Source organism: Hippocampus bargibanti, linkage group LG06 (genome assembly GCF_051943395.1).
Source record: "Hippocampus bargibanti isolate YZ-2025 linkage group LG06, ASM5194339v1, whole genome shotgun sequence".
NCBI lineage: Eukaryota > Metazoa > Chordata > Actinopteri > Syngnathiformes > Syngnathidae > Hippocampus > Hippocampus bargibanti.
Window position 1 is genome coordinate 25,338,843 of NC_142739.1, and position 21,554 is coordinate 25,360,396.

The window sequence follows — 21,554 nt, forward strand, 5'->3', positions numbered from 1 at the left end:
GCCAAGTGCCAATGTTGCTGTCATTCACTACGTTTATGACGCAGATTTGATTTGAGTCAATATTAATGGTCGTAATTCCGGTTACGGAAACATTGAGAGGAACTCATTTGCATTTAAACGGCAACACACTTACAATGGTGTGACCTAAATGGACGGTGTTTGTAACTTTCGTTACTTTCTAATAATAATAATAATAATAATACATTTATTTTATAAGTGCCTTTCAAAACTCTCAAGGACACTTTACAGTCACAGGATATTTTTTTCCGCAGGTGAGCAGTGGCAGCCACATGCGCTTCGCAAAAATATCGTAGATTACAGAATTGCACACTAGACTCATATGTACAGCATGGCGTTCTTCCAATGGCAACGTAAGATGGCCGTCGGTGGCTTCGCTTGTCACAAAGGCAATTGACTAATTTGCTGACATTCTCAAATTAATTCAGGGATGAAAGTGTGACGTGGAGGGCCATTCCTGAATTTGTTCAGGTTTTGTTTTTTTCTTGCGAGGGGTGGGGGTGGGGGGGTGCCGATAAAGCGCTGGTCAGACCTTTGGCAATGTTTTTCCCCTTCCACGGGGGAGCAGCATTTGCCTTTGGTCCATGTTAGCGCTTTGTTACGGATTCAGCAGTTGTTAAAGCGCTATATAAATCAATGTATTGTATTGTATTTTGTTCAGCCACCCCCATTTCAAACTCACATCACTCCAGAACCATATAATTTAGGAATTAACTTTTTTTTATGAAAGAAGAGCGTCTAAGGTTTCTTAAACTGCATTGAATGTGTATTTAGTTCTAAAATTCAATATTCTGTGGGTCCTGGAATTTGAGTGACAATGACAAAAACCCTGGCACTGGAGTGTACACATTTTTCTTTTCGTCAATGGATGCTACAGCTTCGTGTTTGCTTTCAACATTTAGCTTGAAGTAGACGTGCAAATTCCACCATGACGTCCCTGATCCACTGCTGAAATTGATGCTTTGATCCTCTCCTCTTTCATCTAGAACATGCTTCATGTCATCACAAAGAGGGTACAGCAAGTCCTGAAAAATGAATGACTCTCTGTGAATTTGTGTTGTCATATTTGTTTTTTTGTTTTTTTTTTCCCCCAAGATGGCGGTGCGTGAACACGCAGCGGCTCCCCTCTCCCGGCAAATTGGCGTTTTCATGTTTATTATGTTTGTTAAAGTCATTATAAGTGACTTGCATACTGGGTCCGAGAGGAGGATGCATATTAGCATATTTGACAATAAAGCTGACTTTGACTTTTGACTTGACTTTTTGCTCATCATCTGGCAGTGAATGACTTGACAAGCATCATGTAAGTACTCACACTACTACAAAGACCAAGCAAGATTCCCTACAGAAGCCGCTTGGGAAAGCCGATGTAAATAAATAACTAAACAAACAAACAAATAAATAAATAAATATCACCTCACACCAATAAATTGGGTTAAATGGACGAAATCAATTTGTTGTTGAGCTTTGCGAGTGGAAAGATTCGACTAATTCGCGCCTAGCTTCACGGTTGTATTCACCTGAGACTGCTTCACCCGACAACCGCACGCACGCACGCACGCACGCACGCACGCACGCACGCACGTACGCACGTACGTACGTACGCACGTACGTACGCACGTACGTACGCACGCACGCACGCACGCACCAGTTGAGTAAAGCAATATTTAGTTGTAGTAAAATGGTAAAAATGTTGGAATCTAAATTGTCAACAACCGAAATACTAACGTTGATCTTATTTACAATTCCTTTAAGCAATTTTGGCGAACCTGCTTTTCATGTTTGCAAAATCAACATGGTTTAAAATGTATTAAGGAGTGTAAACTCCCTAAAGGAAAAAAAAATACATATATTTTGATTTAAAAGACGCCCTTGGATCAAATCATCATTCCACTTTAAACAACACAAAAAGATGCTTCGATTTTTTGTATTTTTTAGAGAGATGGAACCAGCCCTCCGATCCTAACGATCAATCGACTTTCTATTCAAATGGTAAGCAAAGCTGTAGGCTTAGAAAGTTCCATGCAAAATTCCAACAAAGCCCAAAATGCAACAAATCTAACGGCACTTCCAATGCTGGCGATAGCAAAGCTGCACAGATGCAAAAGATCATTTAACCCTATAATGCAGTGGTGTCAAACTTATATTTATCGTGGGCCACATTGTAGTTACGGTTTCCCTTGGAGGGCTGTTATGAATTATGGGAAACCATAGAAATGTTTCATCATCTCGGCATATTATATACATAGCACACAAGAAAATAATGATTAACTAGTTTTCAAATTTGAAGTAAAAAATAGCGACTGTTTTTGTAGTTTACATGGGACAATTTGAAATTTTGGTTCGGACTTAACAAGCATCATGGAATTAGTTAGATTTGCTTTCGTGGGCCGAATAAAATGATGTGGCGGACCAGATTTGGCCCCCGGGCCTTGATTTGGACACCTGTGCTGTAATACCATTCCTATCATATTTGATACGCAGGTTTCTAAGACTATCTCACCGACATGATGAATTATTGCACTTTGTATCAATCGGAAAACCTTTATTCGTCCCACAATGGGGAAATTTGCAGTCCACAGCATCCCAAAAAGGGATGGGGTGGGGTGTGAAAGGATAGAAAAACAAGATATTCTAAGCATAGTAAAATAAAAATGTCAACTGTATACTGTAAATGTGCAAAACCGTTTCATGAAAAAAAAACTGTACATACAGTGCAAGTATCAAGTAAGGCATATTGATATATGGAGCTGTATTGCATCCACCCATATTTACAGTACAAGTGTCCATTTTTTTTTTTTTATGTGATCCGATACATGTATTCTGCCCTCTGGTGCATGATCATACCTCTACAGCAGGGGTGTCAAAGTCATTTTTTTTTTGCCGCGGGCCACATTGTAGTTATGGTTTCCTCTCGAGGGCCGTTATGAATTTGGGGAACCCATTAGAATGTTTAAATCCCTTCAAATATGACATATAGAGCACACAGCAAATTAATGAATAACTCGTTTTCAAATCTGAAGTCAAGAAGAATGACTTTTATTGTGGTTTACATCCAAAAATATGAAATTTTGGCTCAGATTTTAGCAATCATCATGGAATTTAACAAGTTTGATTTGCTTTCGCGGGCCGAAAAAAAAATGATGTGGCGGGCCGGATTTGGCCCGCGGGCCTTGACTTTGACACCTGTGCTCTACAGGAAGCTCAAGTTTTGTTTTGGTCATTTCCAACATGGTTGCTATCAGTGTTCCATGCTCTTGGGGGTTTTTAGGAAAATCAGTGCTAATTTTGGGGACAGTTACCATGGTAATAACTTCAAAATACAAAGTCATTTTTTGAAGATAAGTGTTTTTTTCTTTGAAAGAATGCATATTTATTAAGTTACTCATTCTTCATATGACAATTATATCGTGTTGTGTCTGTAATTATGTCTGTATCCAATTTGATTCTCCAGGTTTAACATAAGATTTCCCCCAAATTGTCATTTCACTTGCAATCGACATAATGCGTCGTAAAATACAAACAGACAGTAATTTGATGACTTCATTCGTCTAATTAATCACCAAAATTCCACCTTCAAACACATTTTGAATATTACCACAGTAATTCATCATTTTCTAGACCGCTTTATCCTAACTAGGATCGCGGGGGCTTTCCCATGGTATCAAATGTGAGACAAAAAAAAGATTTCATAAAGATGATAGAGCAAAGAAATGTTGGTGGATTTTGATATTAGAGTTAATTAACATCCCAGATCCCAAAAATCTGAATTTTCTGGATATTCTTTGATGGGTCAGGTCTTAAAGGGTTAAAAGTGAAAATAATGCCGCTTTTAAATGATCTTTAAACAGCCACGGGAGTAGGGAAGTAAGCAAGTAAGCAAGTAAATAAACAAGCATGCCTAAGCCAGTGTGAGTCAAAGTGACAAATATCAAAACCGGATGCTAATTGGTTTATCCATACAAGGTTTAAATAAAGAAAATAATTAAATGCAAACGGAAATGCATTTAAAATATTTTTAAACTGTCTCTTTTCTAGGAAAGTGTGATTCACAAAACTTTTTTTTTTTTTACCTCAAGCTGCACCTCCAACAATGGTTTGCTCTCAAGTCGCGCCATCGTAGCGGTGCGAGTTTCTGCCCGCCTGCCAAGTAGCGTTTGACACCGCCGCCGTAACAACAAAGGGTATCTTACCGCCGCGATGACAGAAGACCCCACGCGCCAATATACACAACAGAGGGCGGTTCCCGTTCATGACGGGCGTTCACTTGTGAAAGCGCTTGATGGAATGTCCAACAATGTCGCAGAACCAGTCGCATGCTTTGACAGTATGTCTCTTTTTTTGGGACGTACAATGGGGACGGTTGGGGTTTGTTGCCCGGTAAGGGAGTGTTTGGACATCGGCGGGTCGGCCATAAGTTCAACAAGAAGATGACGTGACGAAAATAAGAGAGGGAGAAAAAAAATACTTACGAATTTACAACTTACGAACGAGATACGTTCACGTACAAACGGTTGTTCATAAGGTGGATTTGTTCGTGAGTTGCTTAGGTGCTATATTTTGTATTGAATGTATGTTGAAGGCTTATATAAGTATGTATAAGGTTTATATAACTATGTTTAAAGGACAACCGACGTCTCTGGACAAGTTGTGTCCATAATTTGTAAAATGGCTTCAAATGACTTCTACTTAGCGTATTTTACAAAGATTCCACTGCATATAGCTATAGCTATATTTATGTTTTAAGACTGGTGCAGAATATTCCGGAAGTCTTGTTTTTGAGTTGGTGACGAGTCCGTACGTGATGTCACTGAAGGAACGCCCCTGACCGAAAAAAAAAGGACACATTGTAGCAGTCCTTCCATCACGTCAATTCTTGTTTGATCTAAAAACCTCGTGTTGCGCCAGAAGAGGGCGTCCAAGCTCCATGTGAGAAATTTATCAGCCTGTGGAAACGGGCTGATTCATTCCTCACAACAGCTCGGTGGCCATCTTGTGCATTTTCTGGGACGCGACATTGCAGTCCTGATGACTTGAATTGATACGCAAGTACTTCTTTAATCGATTGCAAACATGTATGCTTTGTTCTTCAGAACTATTTGAATCATATTCATCACTGGATGTGTAACAAGAAAGCATATTCTCCGAATCTGAAGCCATTGTTTTGATTCTCCAGCAAGGCAAGACGTCTTGGCGTGACGTCACGAACTGGGGCCGGGACTTTCTGAAAATGCCCAATTCGCAGCTCAATTTTTTTGCAGATTTTGGACACTTTAACTCATTTTTATTGGTGTTTTGCATTTGAATAAAAATATCATACTGCGTGTTTTGGGTATTTTAGATGCTATAAAACGTTTTTCTGATGTCAGTTAGGAAACAAATAAGTGACGTCGGTTGTCCTTTAAGGCATGTATCAGTAACCCGTATTGATTTGTACTGCAAAATAAACATTTAACATAATATATGCTCTATAAAGATATGTACATGTACAGCTGGAGAGAATACTGCATATGTTACTACAAAAAATGTTCGTATGTGTTAGGGCAATTTGCTATACGCACACATTTTAAACATCTTTTCCATTTCCTTGCACATCATTTTATTTTTTCTAAATTCCTGTCATGATGTCACATTCTGTCCATCTTTATATCGTTTTATTTTCTCGGACTTCCGTTTTCTACTTCCAGTCATGACATCACGTCCTGTCGGCCTTTATAAAAACTCTCCCAAACAGCTCTTCTCCCCTTCGCCCATCGGCAGTTACATTTTGTGCGGTCCCAAAGATTAAAGAATATTTTTGTTCTTGCTTTTGATTCCTGGTTCATTAACAATGACCCGAACATTATGTACCATTTTTCGTAACTCGAATGTTTGTAAGTAGGGGAGTGTCTGTATTAGAAATGGCGCCATATGAACTTCCTAAATAGGGTTGCAACTATTCAGTGTTTCAATTTGTTCTCAAATGAATTGATAAGAATTTTGAAGACAAATTCATGATAAATTATTATTATTATTATATATCAAGTCATAAGTTTTCCAAATTAATATAGAAATATATAAAAGTTCATGTGAGATTCAAATATGGTACAGATTGAGATACCGATTTTTTTATGTATAAGGCGCACCCCCAATGAATGGTGTATTTTCAAACTTTTGCCATATATAAGGCGTACCGGACTATCAGGCGCACCTTTGTTGAACGAAAAAAAAGTTTTTCAAATATAATATATAAATATTTATAATTGTTTTCCAAATACAGGTAACATCCGACTTACAACTGAGTTCCGTTCCGACCAAATGGTAAGTCGAAATGGTCCGAAGTCGAAATCAATTCAAAATGTTGAATAAGGACTCTGCAAACTCCCCCCATATGGTGCCATCACATGGTCGATTGCTGTGCGAGAGTGATATGCTGGCTGGCTGGCCAATATTGTCCTACGCGTTGCCGGCCGGCTAGCGCGTTGCTGTGCTAGGCGTAGAATTACAAATTTCCAAAAAAATAGGGTATGGAGGTCATGGTCGTAAGTACGGGTGGTCGTAAGTCGGATGTTACCTGTATAAGGCACACCACATTATTAAAAAAAATAAACATTTAATATATGCTTTATACAGATATTGTTCGTAAGTCGAATGTTCGCAAGTAGGGGAGTGTCTGTATTAGAAATGGCGCCATATGAACGTCCTAAATAGGGTTGCAAATATTCAGCATTTCAAATTGTTCTCAAATGAATTAAGAATTTTGAAGACGGATTCATGACAAATTCTTATTATTAGTATTATTAGTATTATCAGCATTATTAGTATTATTATTTTTTGGTTGGGTAGGGTCAAATTTCTGCCTCTCAACAGGAAATCTCAGATTTGTCCAGCCGTCCAGGAAACCATACTTATTTTCCTTGAAAAGATGACATTTGTAAACATCTGCTTAGCCCTCCCCCCCTTGACGTACATTTCAAAATAAAAACAGAAACTGAATCAACAATTTGAGCTTTGGGATATGCACTTTAAAATCATGTGCAGTTTTTCCAGTAAAGTCAAGTTAAATGACCGTATTTTCCGGTGTATAAGCCGCACCGGAGTATAAGGCGCACCCACAATGAATGGTGTGTTTTCAAACTTTTTCCATACACAGTATAAGGCGCACCGGACTATAAGGCGCACCGTCAACATCCGATTTACGACCGGCGCGAGTTACGACCACCCGTACTTACGACCACGACCTGCCAGACCTTTTTTTAATTCTACGGCTGTCACCGCTACAGCCAGCAACGCAACAGAGACAGGGGTCCGTTCAGGATTATTTATTAAGTTACAGTGAGACCTCAACTTACAAACACCTTAACTTACAAACTTTTCGTCTTACAAACGTCATATTTATGAAAATTAAACCTTATAATAAGCACTATTTTCATAATACACACCCACCACGGCTGGCGGAGTGATCTTCGGCGGAAGCACACGACCGAACAGCACCAGAGGTTAAGTTACGAACAGTCCTTATGGAAGGTGACTCTTCTTCCATAAGCCATCAACGACCATCAAAAAGGTAAATAAAACTTTATTTTACAGCAGTTTATTTCTTTAATTACAGTCATCATGTAATGCGCCTCTCTTTCCAAACAGCAATTCCCTTTGACCTTCAACCTCCAACGCCATTCCATCAAGCCATAAATGACCATCACAAATGTAAATAGAGTGACTTTATGATACAATGCAGTGTATTTCTTTCATTACAATACAATAGCACATGTATTATACATAGAATAAGGTATGTTGCGTGTAGTTTTAAGGCTTATTTAGTTGAAAAGTATATTTTATGGAAACCCGGGAACGGATAATTCCCATTTTAATGGTTTCCTATGGGAAAATGTTTTTTGAGATACACACTTTTCGCATTACACACTCTGTCTGGGAACCAATTAAGTTCGTAAGTTGAGATCTCACTGTATTACTGCACTTATAAGGCGCACTGGCGTATAAGGCGCAGAGGCATCTTTTGAGGAAAATGAAGGCTTTTGGGTGCGCCTTATACACCGGAAAATACGGTAAATTTCAGTGATTAAAGAAGACAATGATTAATTGACAGTTTCCAGTCAGTTTCCAGCCTCAAGTGTTAATTAATGGACGGTTGCATACACACGGTGGCGAAACCACGACCACACCCGCCCAAAACCTGCTCCACCATGTTACGCAACCCCCTCTCCCACCTACCGAAACTGAGGGTCTTCATGAGACATGACACACATTTGTGTCCCACAACTAAAATAACGTTTGACGATGTGGTAAAGGAAGATATTTCTTCCCATGCGACTGAAATTGGTACAAACTAGGCAGAAATCACTTTTGGTAAGATTTAATGAAAAGACAACTTGAACATTAGCTAGCTTATAATTTCAAAACATGGCCGGGTCACGTACGTGCTTTTGGCAACAATGCAGGGGAATTTAAAAACAACCGGAAAGTACAACGACATTAAATGTTGAGCAACTAAAGGGGAAAAGTTGAGACATTTCACTTGTTGACAGAATAATCCTCAAAGATTTTCGGAACTCGAGGACAGCCCGGTTAATGTTTGGACATTCGTAAGCTTGATGATGCTAAACGTTCACTTTGAATAACTTGAAATATTTGCAGGATAACTCATTCACTGCCATTGCCAAATTCATTGGGGAATTGAAAATATGACGTAGAGCGCCATTCCCGAATTTGTTCAGGTTTTGGTTTTTCATGTGGGGGGGGGTGCCGATAAAGCACTGGTCAGACCTCTGGCATTGTTTTTCCCTTCCGCTAGGGGGCAGCATTTACCTTTTGTCCGTGTTAGCGCTTTGTTACAGCTTTAGCTGTGGTTTAAGCGATATATAAAGCAATATGTATGTATTGTATTTTGTACAGATGCCCCCATTTCAAGCTCAGATAACTCCAGAGCTATACAACTTAGGAATTAACACTTTTTTTTAACGATGAAAGAAGCGAGTCTAAGGTTTCTTAAATAATAATAATAATACATTTAATTTCTAAGCGCCTTTCAAAACTCTCAAGGACACTTTACAGTGACGGAATAAGAACTTTTTTTTGTGCGGGTGAGCAGCGGCAACCATTCGCGCCAGCGTTCACTCTACCCGGAAGTAACACAGCAGCAAAGTTATGAAAGGAAGAGACAAGGAAAGAAAGAAGTAGAAAAACAAAATACAGGAGCTGCTGGAAAAGCAGAAACTCTCACTGCACCATCTTGAAGTGATAAATAAAAAATAAAATAAATGGTAGAATAGATAAATAAATGGTAACCTTCAGGAGCTGAGGTTAAAATTTAGTCAATCTTGAGCGCTAGCGACCTTGGATTTGTCTTACGCTGAATTTAATGTTTACGTAGTCCTAAAGCTCAATATTCTGTGGGATTTGAGCGGAAATGACAAAAACCCTGGCACTTGACTGGAAATATTTTTGCACATTGTCAGTGAATGAGTACACTGAAGATGAACGAACTGGACGATATATACATATATTTTTGTTTGTTTTTGCGTCACGGACCACATTAGAGAAGCACAGGATACGCTTTTTGTGGACCTGTGACTAGTCGACATGGAGGTTCGGCCGGGGGGGGGGGGGGGGGGGGGGGTGTTGCTTTGAAATTGCCATTTTTAAAACATTGGACAAAAGATGGCAACATAGCAGTACATTTAAAGGACAACGGACACCATTTTTTTTTGTTTCCTGACATCAGAAATGGCTGCCATTTTTTTATCGTGTTGTATTTTTTTTAAGGGCGTGGCAATTACTACATACACTATGTATTAAAAAAAAATACAGTTATTCACCTGACTTTAAAGGACAACCGACACCATTTTTTTGTTTCCTACCTGACATAAGAAAAACGTTTTATAGCATCTAAAATATCCAAAAGACGCAGGCTGATATTTTTAGTTAAATGCAAAACACCAATAAAAATGACTTAAAGTGTCCCAAAACTACTTCAAAATGTCCCCGGAAATGGTGAGTTTCAGAAGGTCCCGCCCCCTTGTTTGTGACGTCACGCCAAGACGTCTTGCCTTGCTCGAGAATCAAAACTAATGGCTTCAGATACGGAGAAGATGCTTTCTTGTTACTCAGTTATGAATATGATTGAAATAGTTCTGAAGAGGAAAGCATAAATGCTTGCAATCAATTAAAGAAGTCCTCCCGGATCATTTTGAGGCATCTGGAGTCCAATGTAGCGTCCTGGAAAATGCACAAGATGGTGCCCATGGGCTGATTTGTCTGCTGGGAATTTGTGTCAACTAGTATCAAATAGTCTTGGTGCAACACACAGAGATTCACCATCGCGTTAGTTATGTGTTTTCCTTCTAATTTCGCCATCAACACGAAGTTTTTAGACCAAACAAGGTACCCAAAATGCATTGTGTCGCTTTCTCGGTCAGGGGCATTCCAGACGTCAGGCATCGTCATCAACTTGAAAACAAGATTTCCTGAATATTCAGCGCGAGTCTTAAACCGTAAAATATAGCTATATGCCGTGGAATATTTGTAAAATACGCTCAGGAACAAGGAACATATTTGAAAACATGTATTCACCGTTATAATCATTGTAAACAATACAAAATAAGGCGGTGATTCCATAAAAGGACAACCGAAGCCTCTGGACAAGTTGGATTGGATTGGATTTGCCTTTATGAGTCTCGCAGTGGAGAAATTTACATTTCACAGCAGCAAAGTTATGAAAGAAATGAAAGTAGAAAAAGCAAAACACAGGAGCTGCTGGAAAGTCAGCCACTCTCGCGGCGCCGTCTTGAAGTCAAAAGAACAAAAAAAAAAACCTAACAAATAACATTACAAAACAAAGATACAGAGAGTCATTCATTCTTAAGCACTTTCTGTACCCTCTTTGTTACATAAAACCCTCTTTGTTACATAAAGCAGTTCATCTCAAAGCGTCTCTTCACCAGTGGATCAGGGACATCATGGTGGAATGTGCACGTCGACCACAAGCTAAATGTTGAAAGCAAACACGCAGCTGTAGCATCCATTGACGAAAAGAGATTGTGTCCAGAAGTTGTAAAATGGCTTCAAATGACTTCTACTGAGCGTATTTTACAAAGATTCCACCGCATATGGCTGTATTTTACGTTTTAAGACTCGCGCTGAATATTCCGGAAGTCTTGTTTTTGAGTTGGTGACGATTCCTGACGTCACGAGAAAGGACACACTGTAGCAGTCCTTTCATCACGTCATTGCATTTTGTGGTACTTTGTTTGGTCTGAAAACTTGGTGTTGATCCGTGTTGATGGCGAAATTAGAAGGAAAACACATAAATAACGCGATGGTGAATCGTTGTGTGTTGCACCGAACAACTACAGTAAAGTCTCGTTATATCGATATCGGATATATCGATAGTCCCGGTTATATCGATACAATTTCTATGCACGCACGGAGAAAATTACATGCAAACATGGTCGGATATATCGATAGTCCCGGTTATATCGATATTTTTTCGGACTCCCTTGAATATCGATATAACGAGACTTTACTGTATTTGATATTCGCTGACAAAAATTCCCAGGAGACAAATAAGCCCATTTCCACGGAGCTTTGTCGCCATCTTCTGCCTCTTTTTGGGTGCGACATTTCTCTCCAGATGCCTCAAAATGACACGGAATAAATTCTTTAATCGATTGCTAACATGTATGCCTCTTCAGATATTTGAATCATATTCATAACTGGATGAGTAACAAGAAAGCATCTACACCGAATCTGAAGCCAGCGGGACCTTCTGAAACTGGCCACTTCCGGCCTCAATTTGAAGTAGTTTTTAGATACTAAGTCAGTTTTACTGATGTTTTGAATTTGACTAAAAATATCATCCTGTGTGTTTTGGGTATTTTAGATGCTATTAAAGTTATTTTGATGTCAGTTAGGAAACAAAAAAATGGTGTCGGTTGTCCTTTAAGGGTGGGGACAACCTCAAGAATAATAAACCCGCCTTCAAATGTAAACAGGAGCATTTGGAGGTTATGATACATTACACGGCGTTTGCAAATGCGCATTGTCAAACGCTGACATGATTGATTGGTGCTTTGGCTGGAGGCAACTTAGACGCCGCGTTTAGTGCTTGTGCTTTCCATTTCATCCCTTGACTGCTACTATTTTTAAACGATTACTTGATAGGTAAGTTGGGTTGCGTCTGTGACACCTTGCATGGTGGCTTCCTCCACGTCGTCGCAGAAGAAATGTGATAAAATGTATTCTTTTCCTGATTCATTGGTTGCACATCTGCTCATTGTTGACTTTCGGACTTTTGAAACAATGTATTTACATGTGACGAGGAGCACCATTTAAACAAATATCACACTTCGGTTCCTACACGCTCACAAGGAACTATGTTCATATTATGTAAGTAATTTCAGGGCGGGAGACTACTTATTTTAATTTGTGAGGAATTTCTGAGACCCTGTATTGAGATAAATGCAGAGGTTTTCCCACAATCTTATTCTACGGATGGGTAGTTAGAAACCTTTTCACTCATTCACTGCAATTTCCAGAATTTATTCCGGAATTGAGAAGCATGAGGTGGAGCGCCATTGCTGAATTTGTTCGGGTTTTGGTTTTTCTTGCGGGGGTGCAGATAAAGCGCTGTTCAGACCTCAGACAATGTTTATCCCTTCCACAAGGGGGCAACATTCGCCTTTTGTCCATGTCAGCGCTTTGTTGTAGCTTCAGCTGGTGTTAAAGCGCTATATTAATCAGTATGTATGTATTGTATTTTTTACAGCTGCCCCCATTTCCAGCTTAGATAACTCGACACCCATTTAACGTGAAAGAAGAGGGTCTAAGGTTTCTTCTGCTGAATTGAATATTTATGTAGTCCTAAAACTCATTATTATGTGGGTCAATTTGATTGAAAATGACAAAAACCCTGGCACTACAGTGGACACATTTTTGCACACCGTCTGGCAGTGAATGAGTTAATGAAATGTCTAATGTTGACAGATTTTTTGGTCAATTGTGGTAGAACATTGAGAGACAATGCTTGTTTAAAACTAATTCGTGGTCCATAAGGTCAAAGAGGTGAGAGTGTCTGGACAAGTTTCAGGAGTCTTTATAGTTTGCCAGTCCCGACATATATAATGCGTCATCCATTAGGTGTGTCCACTCACTGGGTCCCGGATTTGTGGACAAATTAACAAGACTTCTAGTGGAGGGTCACTCGAGGTAAGTGGTAAAATCAAGTCCACACGTAGCGACCTACAAACATGCAAAAACGCCCACCAAGTGCGGCGGCTAGAGCTCATCGGCACCTGCCTGCCTGGGGTGGCTAGGTCACTGGCTAGCCAAAAATCACGTCGACGGAGCCTCAAAGTGAGCTTAGCTACCGCTCAACTCATCTCGTTTCTACGCTAACATGTTCACGAATATTTACCCCCTCATGGGAGGCCGTCTGTAGCATGATGCTAACAGCGGGAAGCTAAGCAGCCTCCCTTCCGCCTTCCTCGCGCCTCGGCCGGATGCAAGCGTCGACCCGGCCGGCTAAGCAACACGCCTTCCTGCTTCCTCGCAAATGTCTAAATTGCTCCACCGGGCTTAAGTCAAACAGCGCGACAAACGTAGATGTGTGATTCTCTTACCAGGCGCTCACGTTTCTTTACCATCTTCCGTCAAATCGCACCGCGCCGCGGAGCTTTTGAGCTCGACATAGACGCTGTTCATCCACCATATCACGCAGATCCACTCCACTTCCGGATACGCTTTCAAAACAAAGCAACAACTTCCGCTACAGGATTAGGGTGATTTTTATTTGGTTTTGTTTTATGCACAGTGTGTGCGTACATTAGTCAATATCTAAAGCCGTGAGGAGATGCTTACGCTCCTCCAATCAGGGGGGGGGGGTAAGCAGAAAACCGATTTAAACTCATTTGCGGTCTTAAATTTCCTCGGCCGATTAAGATATTTGGAGCAGAGAAGAAGAGAAAGGGGTGGGTCTTATGCTGCATTCCCTGAAAGTGGGAAGTCGGATTTTTCCGAGTTCCGACGAGTTAAACTGCCCATTTGAACACGGAGGTCCAAGTCAAAAAAGGACCCCGAACTCTCTAACCGATTTCCATGTGACACCCTTCTTCGTTGATCTCCCCCCTTGGAGAAACAGACGCAAAAAGTAGTCGTTATAAAAAAATAGACAACCTAACGTGATTTGTACTGACCTCGTGAATATATGCCATTGTCTTCCTCCATTAGGTTATTTGGTAAAATTAATGACATGTTCTGAAATTTGTTGATATGAATGAATGAAACTGTGACAAAACTTGAGATGAAACAACTAGAAACAACCTTTTTAATACGGTTTTTGCGTATGTACGACTGGATTCTACTGCCTCTCAGTGGCCAAAGTGGGCATAACAGAAAGGCAACAAATTGTGTATTTTCATGCAATGTTCTACGCATGCGCCGTCTCAAAAAGGATCCTGTGAGCGTGCGCGGTCACGTGACTCGAGTGGAGAACAAGTGTTGAAAGCAGCCGGAAGCTTCCTGGTGAATGAGCGGCTCCTCCTGTATCCACTGTTTGACCACCAGGGTGACCACGACGACAACGATGATGAAGACGACGCGGTGTGCGCGCCTCCTCGAGGCCATCGGGAACGCGCCGCTCCAACGCGCCTTCAGCTTGGATGCGAGTGCACAGCTGGTACGTACGCGGGGCTACGTGCACGGTCGCTGGGTGGACGCAGCTCAGGACTTCCCGGTTTTGGACCCGGCCACCGTCACCGAGATCGCGCGAGTGGCCGACTGCGGACCGGAAGAGGCCAAACGTGCCGTGGACGCTGCCTATGAAGCTTTCCAACACTGGAAGGACGTCACGGCCAAGGTGAGAAGATGGCATGGACTTTCATGCACTACTTCATGAAGTACAGAAGGTCCCATGAAGCCTCAATGAGTTAACCACATAACTAACAAAAAATCCCTCTCGGTCGACAATCTAAAAACTGTACCATAATCCCAACAAGGACAAGCACTACATAAAATGTAACTGTCAGTGTCACTGAGTTGTGCTTGTTGGCTGCAGGAGCGCAGCACCCTGCTGAGGAACTGGGCCAACCTGATGACTGAGAACAGAGACCACCTGGCCACCATAATCACCTATGAAAGCGTCAGTCCCACCCGGTTCTCTTTCTGTTTTAGCATCAACTAGCATTAGCATGATACATTTGTGGTATTAGTCCAATCGTTCTCAAGAAGTAGTGAGGTCCCCCATCGAGAGGCATGTGACCTGGTTTAAGTGCACATCCTATCCAGTAGATGGCAGCAGTAGTCTTTTTTTTGCAGGCATGTTCAACCTTTTTTAGTTATTGTTTCTTGTCTGTCTAGAATAAATTTGTGAGAAGTACACTAAAGCATAACATGATAAATTTATCCTCCAAAATATCTAGCTAGCTAGGTAGTGACTAGCTAGGTAGTGAATAGCTAGCTATGTAGTGGCTAGCTAGCTAGGTAGTGGCTAGCTAGTGCCTAGCTAGCTATGTAGTGGCTAGCTAGCTATGTAGTGGCTAGCTAGCTATCTAGGTAGTGGCTAGCTAGCTTGGTCGTGGCTAGCTAGCCATCTAGTGGCTAGCTAGCTAGCTAGATAGTGGCTAGCTGGCTTGATAGATAGTGGATAGCTGGCTTGATAGATAGTGGCTAGCTAGCTAGCTTGATAGATAGTGGCTAGCTAGCTAGCTAGATATGGTGGCTCGCTAGCTAGTTAGATATAGTGGCTCGCTAGCTAGCGAGAATGTGGCTCACTAGCTAGCTTGGTGCTAGCTAGCTCCCTCTTTTGGAGGATAAGTATGCAATGTTATGCTGTAGTGTACTTATCACAAATTTATACACAAATGTTACCGCAAATAGTCATGGAACGGAGTTTAAAAATAGTAAAAATGTCTTGTTTTTCCTAAGGGGTCGGCAGGGGTAAAAGAAAATATTAAAATATTGAGAAGCAGCACTGCATTAGTGGCATTTTGATATGACAATAGCATGATGCGATCTTGACATGTTAGTGTAACATCAGCGTTAATGTGGTGCAAGCATGAAATGAGAGTGATTTCACCGGGACTCAAATACAACGTTGAGATTACCGTGTTCGGATGAGATTAGCATGTTTTTAACACGATAAATGTGTGACGTTAACTTGGTGTTAGACGATGTCAGAGTGAAACTAGCATCCTGTCAGTGTGATAGCATAACATCATCATGTAAGACTTGTTAGCATGATATAATTGTGACATTGGCGTCAAGTTAGCATAATATTAGCATGCTGTGAGAGTCATGTTAGCTTGTTGAGTGAGCGTTTTCTTATTCAGGGTAAACCCATGAAAGAGGCCCTGGGCGAAATCGCCTACTCGACATCTTTCCTGGAGTGGTTTTCGGAGGAAGCGCGTCGAGTGTACGGCGACGTGGTGCCGTCACCTTACAAGGATCGCAAGATTCTTCTACTCAAGCAGCCGGTGGGCGTGGCCTCCATCATCACGCCGGTAATTTTTAATAGTTTAATAATAATACATTACATAATAATAATAATACATTTGATTTCTAAGCGCCTTTTCTAAGCGCCTTTCAAAACTCTCAAGGTCACTTAACAGTCACAGGGTCCGTTTTTCTGCGGGTGAGCAGCGGCAACCACATGCGCCAGCGTTCACTCAACCCGGAAGAACCCAAATAGATAGAAAGTAAGCTAGCTAGCTAATACATAGCTAGCTAGTTTGTTAGATAGTGAATAGATAGCTATCTAGGTAGCCAGCTAGCTTGTCAGATGGCGAATAGATATCAAATACCTAGCTAGCTAGGTAGCCAGCTAGCTTATACAGTCACAGGTTCAGTTTTTCTGCGGGTGAACAGCGGCAGCCACATGCACCAGTGTTCACTCAACCTGGAATAACTCAAATAGAAAAAAAGTAAGCTAGCTAGCTAGTAAATAACGAATAGCCAGCTAGCTAGCTTGTTAGATAGCAAATAAATAGCAAATATATCTCTAGCTAGGTCGCCAGCCAGGCTATCCAGTCACAGGGTCAGTTTTTCTGCGGGTGAACAGCGGCAGCCACATGCGCCAGCGTTCACTCAACCCGGAAGAACTCAAATAGATATAAAGTAAGCTAGCTAGCTAATAGATAACTAATAGATAGCTACGTCTGTGTAAGCTCTCAGTCGTACAGGAGTGGTCCATCGATGAGAAGGTTTCTTCAGCCGTCATCTGTACAAAAGTGAAGGTTTCGGACGTTTGGCGAAACGTCCGAAACCTTCACTTTTGTACAGATGACGGCTGAAGAAACCTTCTCATCTAATAGATAGCTAGCTAGCTTGTTATATAGCAAATAGATAACTACCAAGGTAGCCAGCTAGCTAGTTAGGTAGCAAATAGATAGCTATCTAGATAGCCAGCTAGCTAGTCAGATAGCGAATATATAGCAAATAGCTAGCTAGCTAGATAGCCAGCTAGCGAATATATAGCAAATAGATAGCTAGCTAGTCAAATAGCGAATATATAGCAAATAGATAGCTAGCTGGATCGCCAGCGAGCTAGTTAGATAGCAAATGGACATTTAAACAGGTTCTTCCCCCGTTGCCATTAACTTTAAACCAAATAGAACTGTATAGTGGCTCCATTTTTCTCCATTTTAGTGGAACTTCCCGAGTGCCATGATCACCCGGAAGGTTGCCGCCGCGTTGGCCACGGGTTGTACCGTCGTGGTCAAGCCAGCCGAGGACACGCCCCTTTCTGCACTCGCCCTAGCCGAGGTGAGAAACGCGTTACACGCTACTTTGTCGGAGTCCGTCTGACAACATACACACACTAGGCCTATTGCAGTTTTTGTTCAGTCTAATAATAATAATACATTTCATTTATAAGCGCCTTTCACAACTCTCAAGGACACTTTACAGTCACAGGATATTTTTTCTGCGTGTGAGCAGCGGCAGCCACACGCACCAGCGTTCACTCAACCCGGAAATAACTCTAATAGATAGAAAGCTAGCTAGCTCATAGATACAAGTCTAGTTCAAGATATTTACTTTTTGTAAACATTAGGACCAGTTCTTGTTCAAATGTGACTCCACAAAACCCAAAAATAGTGCCTTACCTTGTGTGTGTGGTTTTTTGTCCGGGTTTGTGTTAGATCTGACGTTGTTGTCTTATTGTTTCATCTCGTTAGCTGTCATCCCAGGCGGGCATCCCGGCGGGCGTCTTCAATGTGGTCCCGTGTTCCAGGGAGAAGACGCCAGCGGTGGGACGTGTCTTATGTACCGACCCCCTAGTGGCTAAGATCTCCTTCACGGGTTCCACTGCTACTGGGAAGGCAAGACCAGAACCGATCCAGGTTCTCTTTTTACTCATGCGAACGAAAGCTATGTTGTCAGGTTTTGCTGAAAATGGCCGCCGACACAGTCAAAAGGGTCTCTATGGAGCTGGGAGGCCACGCCCCCTTCATTGTCTTTGACAGTGCCGATGTGGACAAGGCGGTGCAAGGGGTCATGACCTCTAAGTTCAGAAACTCGGGACAGGTGAGCGCAATCCTCACAGACTTGATGTGATTCTTTGTTCGTCAAGTCAATTTTATTGATTTTTTTTGCATCTCAGAGTCACCAAACTTTGCTGTTATCGTTTTGTGTCCAGACATGTGTGTGCTCCAATCGTTTCCTGGTGCAGAGTTCCATCTATGACAAGTTCCTAGCCAAACTAGGTACCACCATGGACAGAGAACTCAAGATAGGACACGGTAGCGATCCGGATACCACGCAGGGTCCGCTTATCAATAACAGGGCAGCGGATAAGGTCAGAGTCACGTTGCGCTGTTTCGTGCTAAAGGCTCTTGACAACAACCCTGACGGTTCTTCATCTTATTTATACCTTCCTCCGTATGGGCGTCAGGTGGTCCATCAGATGGAGGATGCCATCTCTCGCGGGGCCCGGCTCTTGCGGGGGGGTCAACGTCTTCAAGGCTCTTTCGTAGCCCCTACGCTGCTAGCGGACGTCAGCGCCGATATGTTGTGTATGCAAGAGGAAACCTTTGGGCCTCTAGTGCCTGTCGTCAGGTGAGCTAGGACACCTTGCTAGCCCGTAGTCTCTTTTGTGTGTCCTGGGTCACCCCCTGACAGGTCCAAAACGCCTCACAAAGGAGTCATCCGACTGCTAATGAGATACAATCAAGATCATGACTCATCGGTTATTGTATCGTATTTTTGTTTGTCCGCAGGTTTGACACGGAGCAGGAAGCGATCGCTATCGCTAATGCGTCCCGAGTGGGTCTAGCAGGTGAGCACCCAAACCTCTTTCCAGTTCAATAGTACTCTTTTCTAGTCCAGTTTTTCGACCAGTACCCTGTACGACTTCATGCTAGTTTTAATCTATTCAGTCGTGGTTATTTCCGTGTTTTACAACAGTCTGAATCACCATAATTAGCTTCAATTCCACTACTGGCTTAGGTCTGGTTCAGTTTTGTTTACTCAGCTTCACTTCTTGTCCAGTCCAAGTTCAGTTTGGTTTTGAGTCCAGTCTAGTCTGAAAAATACAGTGATACCTCTGTTTAAGAACCCTCTGGCTTCCGAACTTTTCGGTTTACAAACGTTGCATTTATGAAAATGTTACCTTGGCATCCAAACTGTTTTTTGGGATACACACTGAACGCCACAATAAGTGATGTCGTTCACGAACGAGCCCGTTCTAACAAGAAAATGGCAGCCGACTCATTTTTGTCCTCTATTCCCCGCCCCCAGTCTTCGGTTATGGCCACGTGATTGGTCAAGAACGCAGCAGTGAGGGGAGGTGGTTTAAACATTAAAGAGACGGGCATACAACAGAGAGAGTGAGAAAATGGATAGATAGGTGAAATTAGGACTTGTTTATACTTGGATAGTTCAAAGGTTGCAAGGCTGCAAGGTTAAAATTCCAATCAATCAGGCTCCACAAATAACCCGCACAAGCCATCTGTACGCTCGATGCAAAAAGCTATCAACCCAGCTAAACAGAACACAATTGATGAGGAGCTAGGTAAAATGATCGCAGAGAAAGTACCTACAAGGGATTATTCCTCAAGATGGTGAAAGAAGGCTACGTTCCTCATCAAGTGTTTAATGTTGAGGAAACTGGCCACTCCATTCCATCAAGCCATCAACGACCATCACAAATAAAACGACTTATTATACTGTACAGTTTATTTATTTAATTATAATACCATAGCACATTTATTATACATAAAATAAGGTGTATATATATATATATATATTATATATATATATATATATATATATATATATATATATATATATATATATATATATATATACGGAAACAAATGTAGTTTTAAGGCTTAGAAATTTAGAAAGTAGAAAATTATGTTTTATGGGGACCTGGGAACGGATTATTCTCATTTTAATGGTTTCCTATGATAAATTAATTTTTGGGATACACACTTTTCGCCGTACACACTCTGGGAACTAATTAAGTTCGTAAGCCAAGGTATCACTGTATGTGGTCCAGGCCTAGTCTTGTCCTCCTTATTGGTGTAATCCATCCTTGTATTTTGAAACAATTTCTATACCAGTTCTTTTTGAGTTCTAACAATCCGTAGTCCAGTTCTCTTCAAGTTCCAGTCCATTTGGTCTTAATCGTTTCATTTTGCAGTCCTAGGTCAGTGCTGGTCCAGTTCTAAACAAGCTATTGTCTGAATGTAGTTTATTTCTAGCGTTCATTCGACGGCATTCTTTTTGTCGTTCCTGTTCCAGTTCTAGTTGAGTATTTCCTACCACTTGGTCGGTACTTAATACTTTGGTGTGTTCTGGACGGTTCGCCGCTTTAGGTTACTTCTACTCGTCGGATATGTCCCAGATCTGGAGAGTCGCTGAGGCTTTGGAGGTTGGTCTTGTGGGGGTCAACGAAGGCCTGATATCCACCTCGGAAGCTTCATTTGGGGGGGTCAAGGAATCCGGTATGGGTCTCGAAGGCTCGAAATACGGCGTGGACGAGTACCTGAACATCAAGTACGTCTGTATGGGCGGTCTGTCTCTCACTGGCTGACGGGATTGTCAAACGACGACCCGAAGAAGGTGCCATCATTGACTTACTGTGATTAATTATAGCGCGTGATCTTAGCGCATTTTGCCAATGTGTCCTGTAGCATGATCGTTAGCATAGCATCATCTCAAATTAACCTTGACGGTCAACTTGTGTCGTTCATGAATTTATTCATACAAAATTGCCAACTTCTGAGTAGATGATGTGAAGCTTCTGTCATCCCATCAAGGAGATATTCATTGAAACGATTAACTCATTCACTGCTGGATTATGTGCAAAAATGTGTCCACTTCAGTGCCAGGGTTTTTGTCATTTTCACTCAAATTGCAGGGCCCATAGAATATTGAGTTTTTGGACATCGTAAACATTAAATTCAGCGTTAGAAACATTAGACTCTCTTTTTTCATCAGAAAAAAATAGTTAATTCCTAAATTGTATGGGTCTGCAGTTGTCTGAGATTGAAATGGGGGCGGCTGTACAAAATATAGAAATAATAATAATACATTTCATT

The 21,554-nt window shown here is 41.5% G+C and overlaps 2 protein-coding genes across 3 annotated transcripts in view; one reads left to right on the forward strand and one right to left on the reverse strand.

The window, feature by feature from the left end:
* atp2c1 (ATPase secretory pathway Ca2+ transporting 1) overlaps positions 1–13,783 on the reverse strand; it is a 32,476-nt gene extending 18,693 nt beyond the window's left edge. The window contains exon 1 of one of the 2 annotated variants that reach the window (XM_088998496.1): positions 13,635–13,783. In XM_088998496.1, coding sequence (XP_088854622.1) covers positions 13,635–13,658 — 24 coding nt within the window. In that variant the 5' untranslated portion in view covers positions 13,659–13,783. Of the gene's footprint in view, positions 1–4,091; positions 4,237–13,634 lie in introns of those variants that run through there. The other variant, XM_088998495.1, reaches the window with a different exon arrangement.
* Positions 13,784–14,476: 693 nt separating this feature from the next.
* On the forward strand, positions 14,477–21,431 carry aldh5a1 (aldehyde dehydrogenase 5 family, member A1 (succinate-semialdehyde dehydrogenase)). The gene is made up of 10 exons (XM_088999292.1): positions 14,477–14,869; positions 15,068–15,151; positions 16,341–16,511; positions 17,656–17,772; positions 18,186–18,329; positions 18,391–18,534; positions 18,647–18,805; positions 18,902–19,065; positions 19,227–19,285; positions 20,829–21,431. The coding sequence occupies exons 1-10, from the start codon at positions 14,540–14,542 to the stop codon at positions 21,044–21,046; spliced, it is 1,590 nt and encodes a 529-aa protein (XP_088855418.1). The 5' UTR covers positions 14,477–14,539; the 3' UTR covers positions 21,047–21,431.
* The last annotated feature ends 123 nt before the right edge of the window (positions 21,432–21,554 follow it).

Bases quoted from the DNA above. Each gene is read 5' to 3' on its own strand.
- aldh5a1 (XM_088999292.1), top strand. From the start codon at position 14,540: ATGAGCGGCTCCTCCTGTATCCACTGTTTGACCACCAGGGTGACCACG. The intron at 16,512-17,655 runs GTAATTTTTAAT...TCTCCATTTTAG, and splicing joins TGGCCTCCATCATCACGCCG to TGGAACTTCCCGAGTGCCAT. The intron at 17,773-18,185 runs GTGAGAAACGCG...TCATCTCGTTAG, and splicing joins CTGCACTCGCCCTAGCCGAG to CTGTCATCCCAGGCGGGCAT.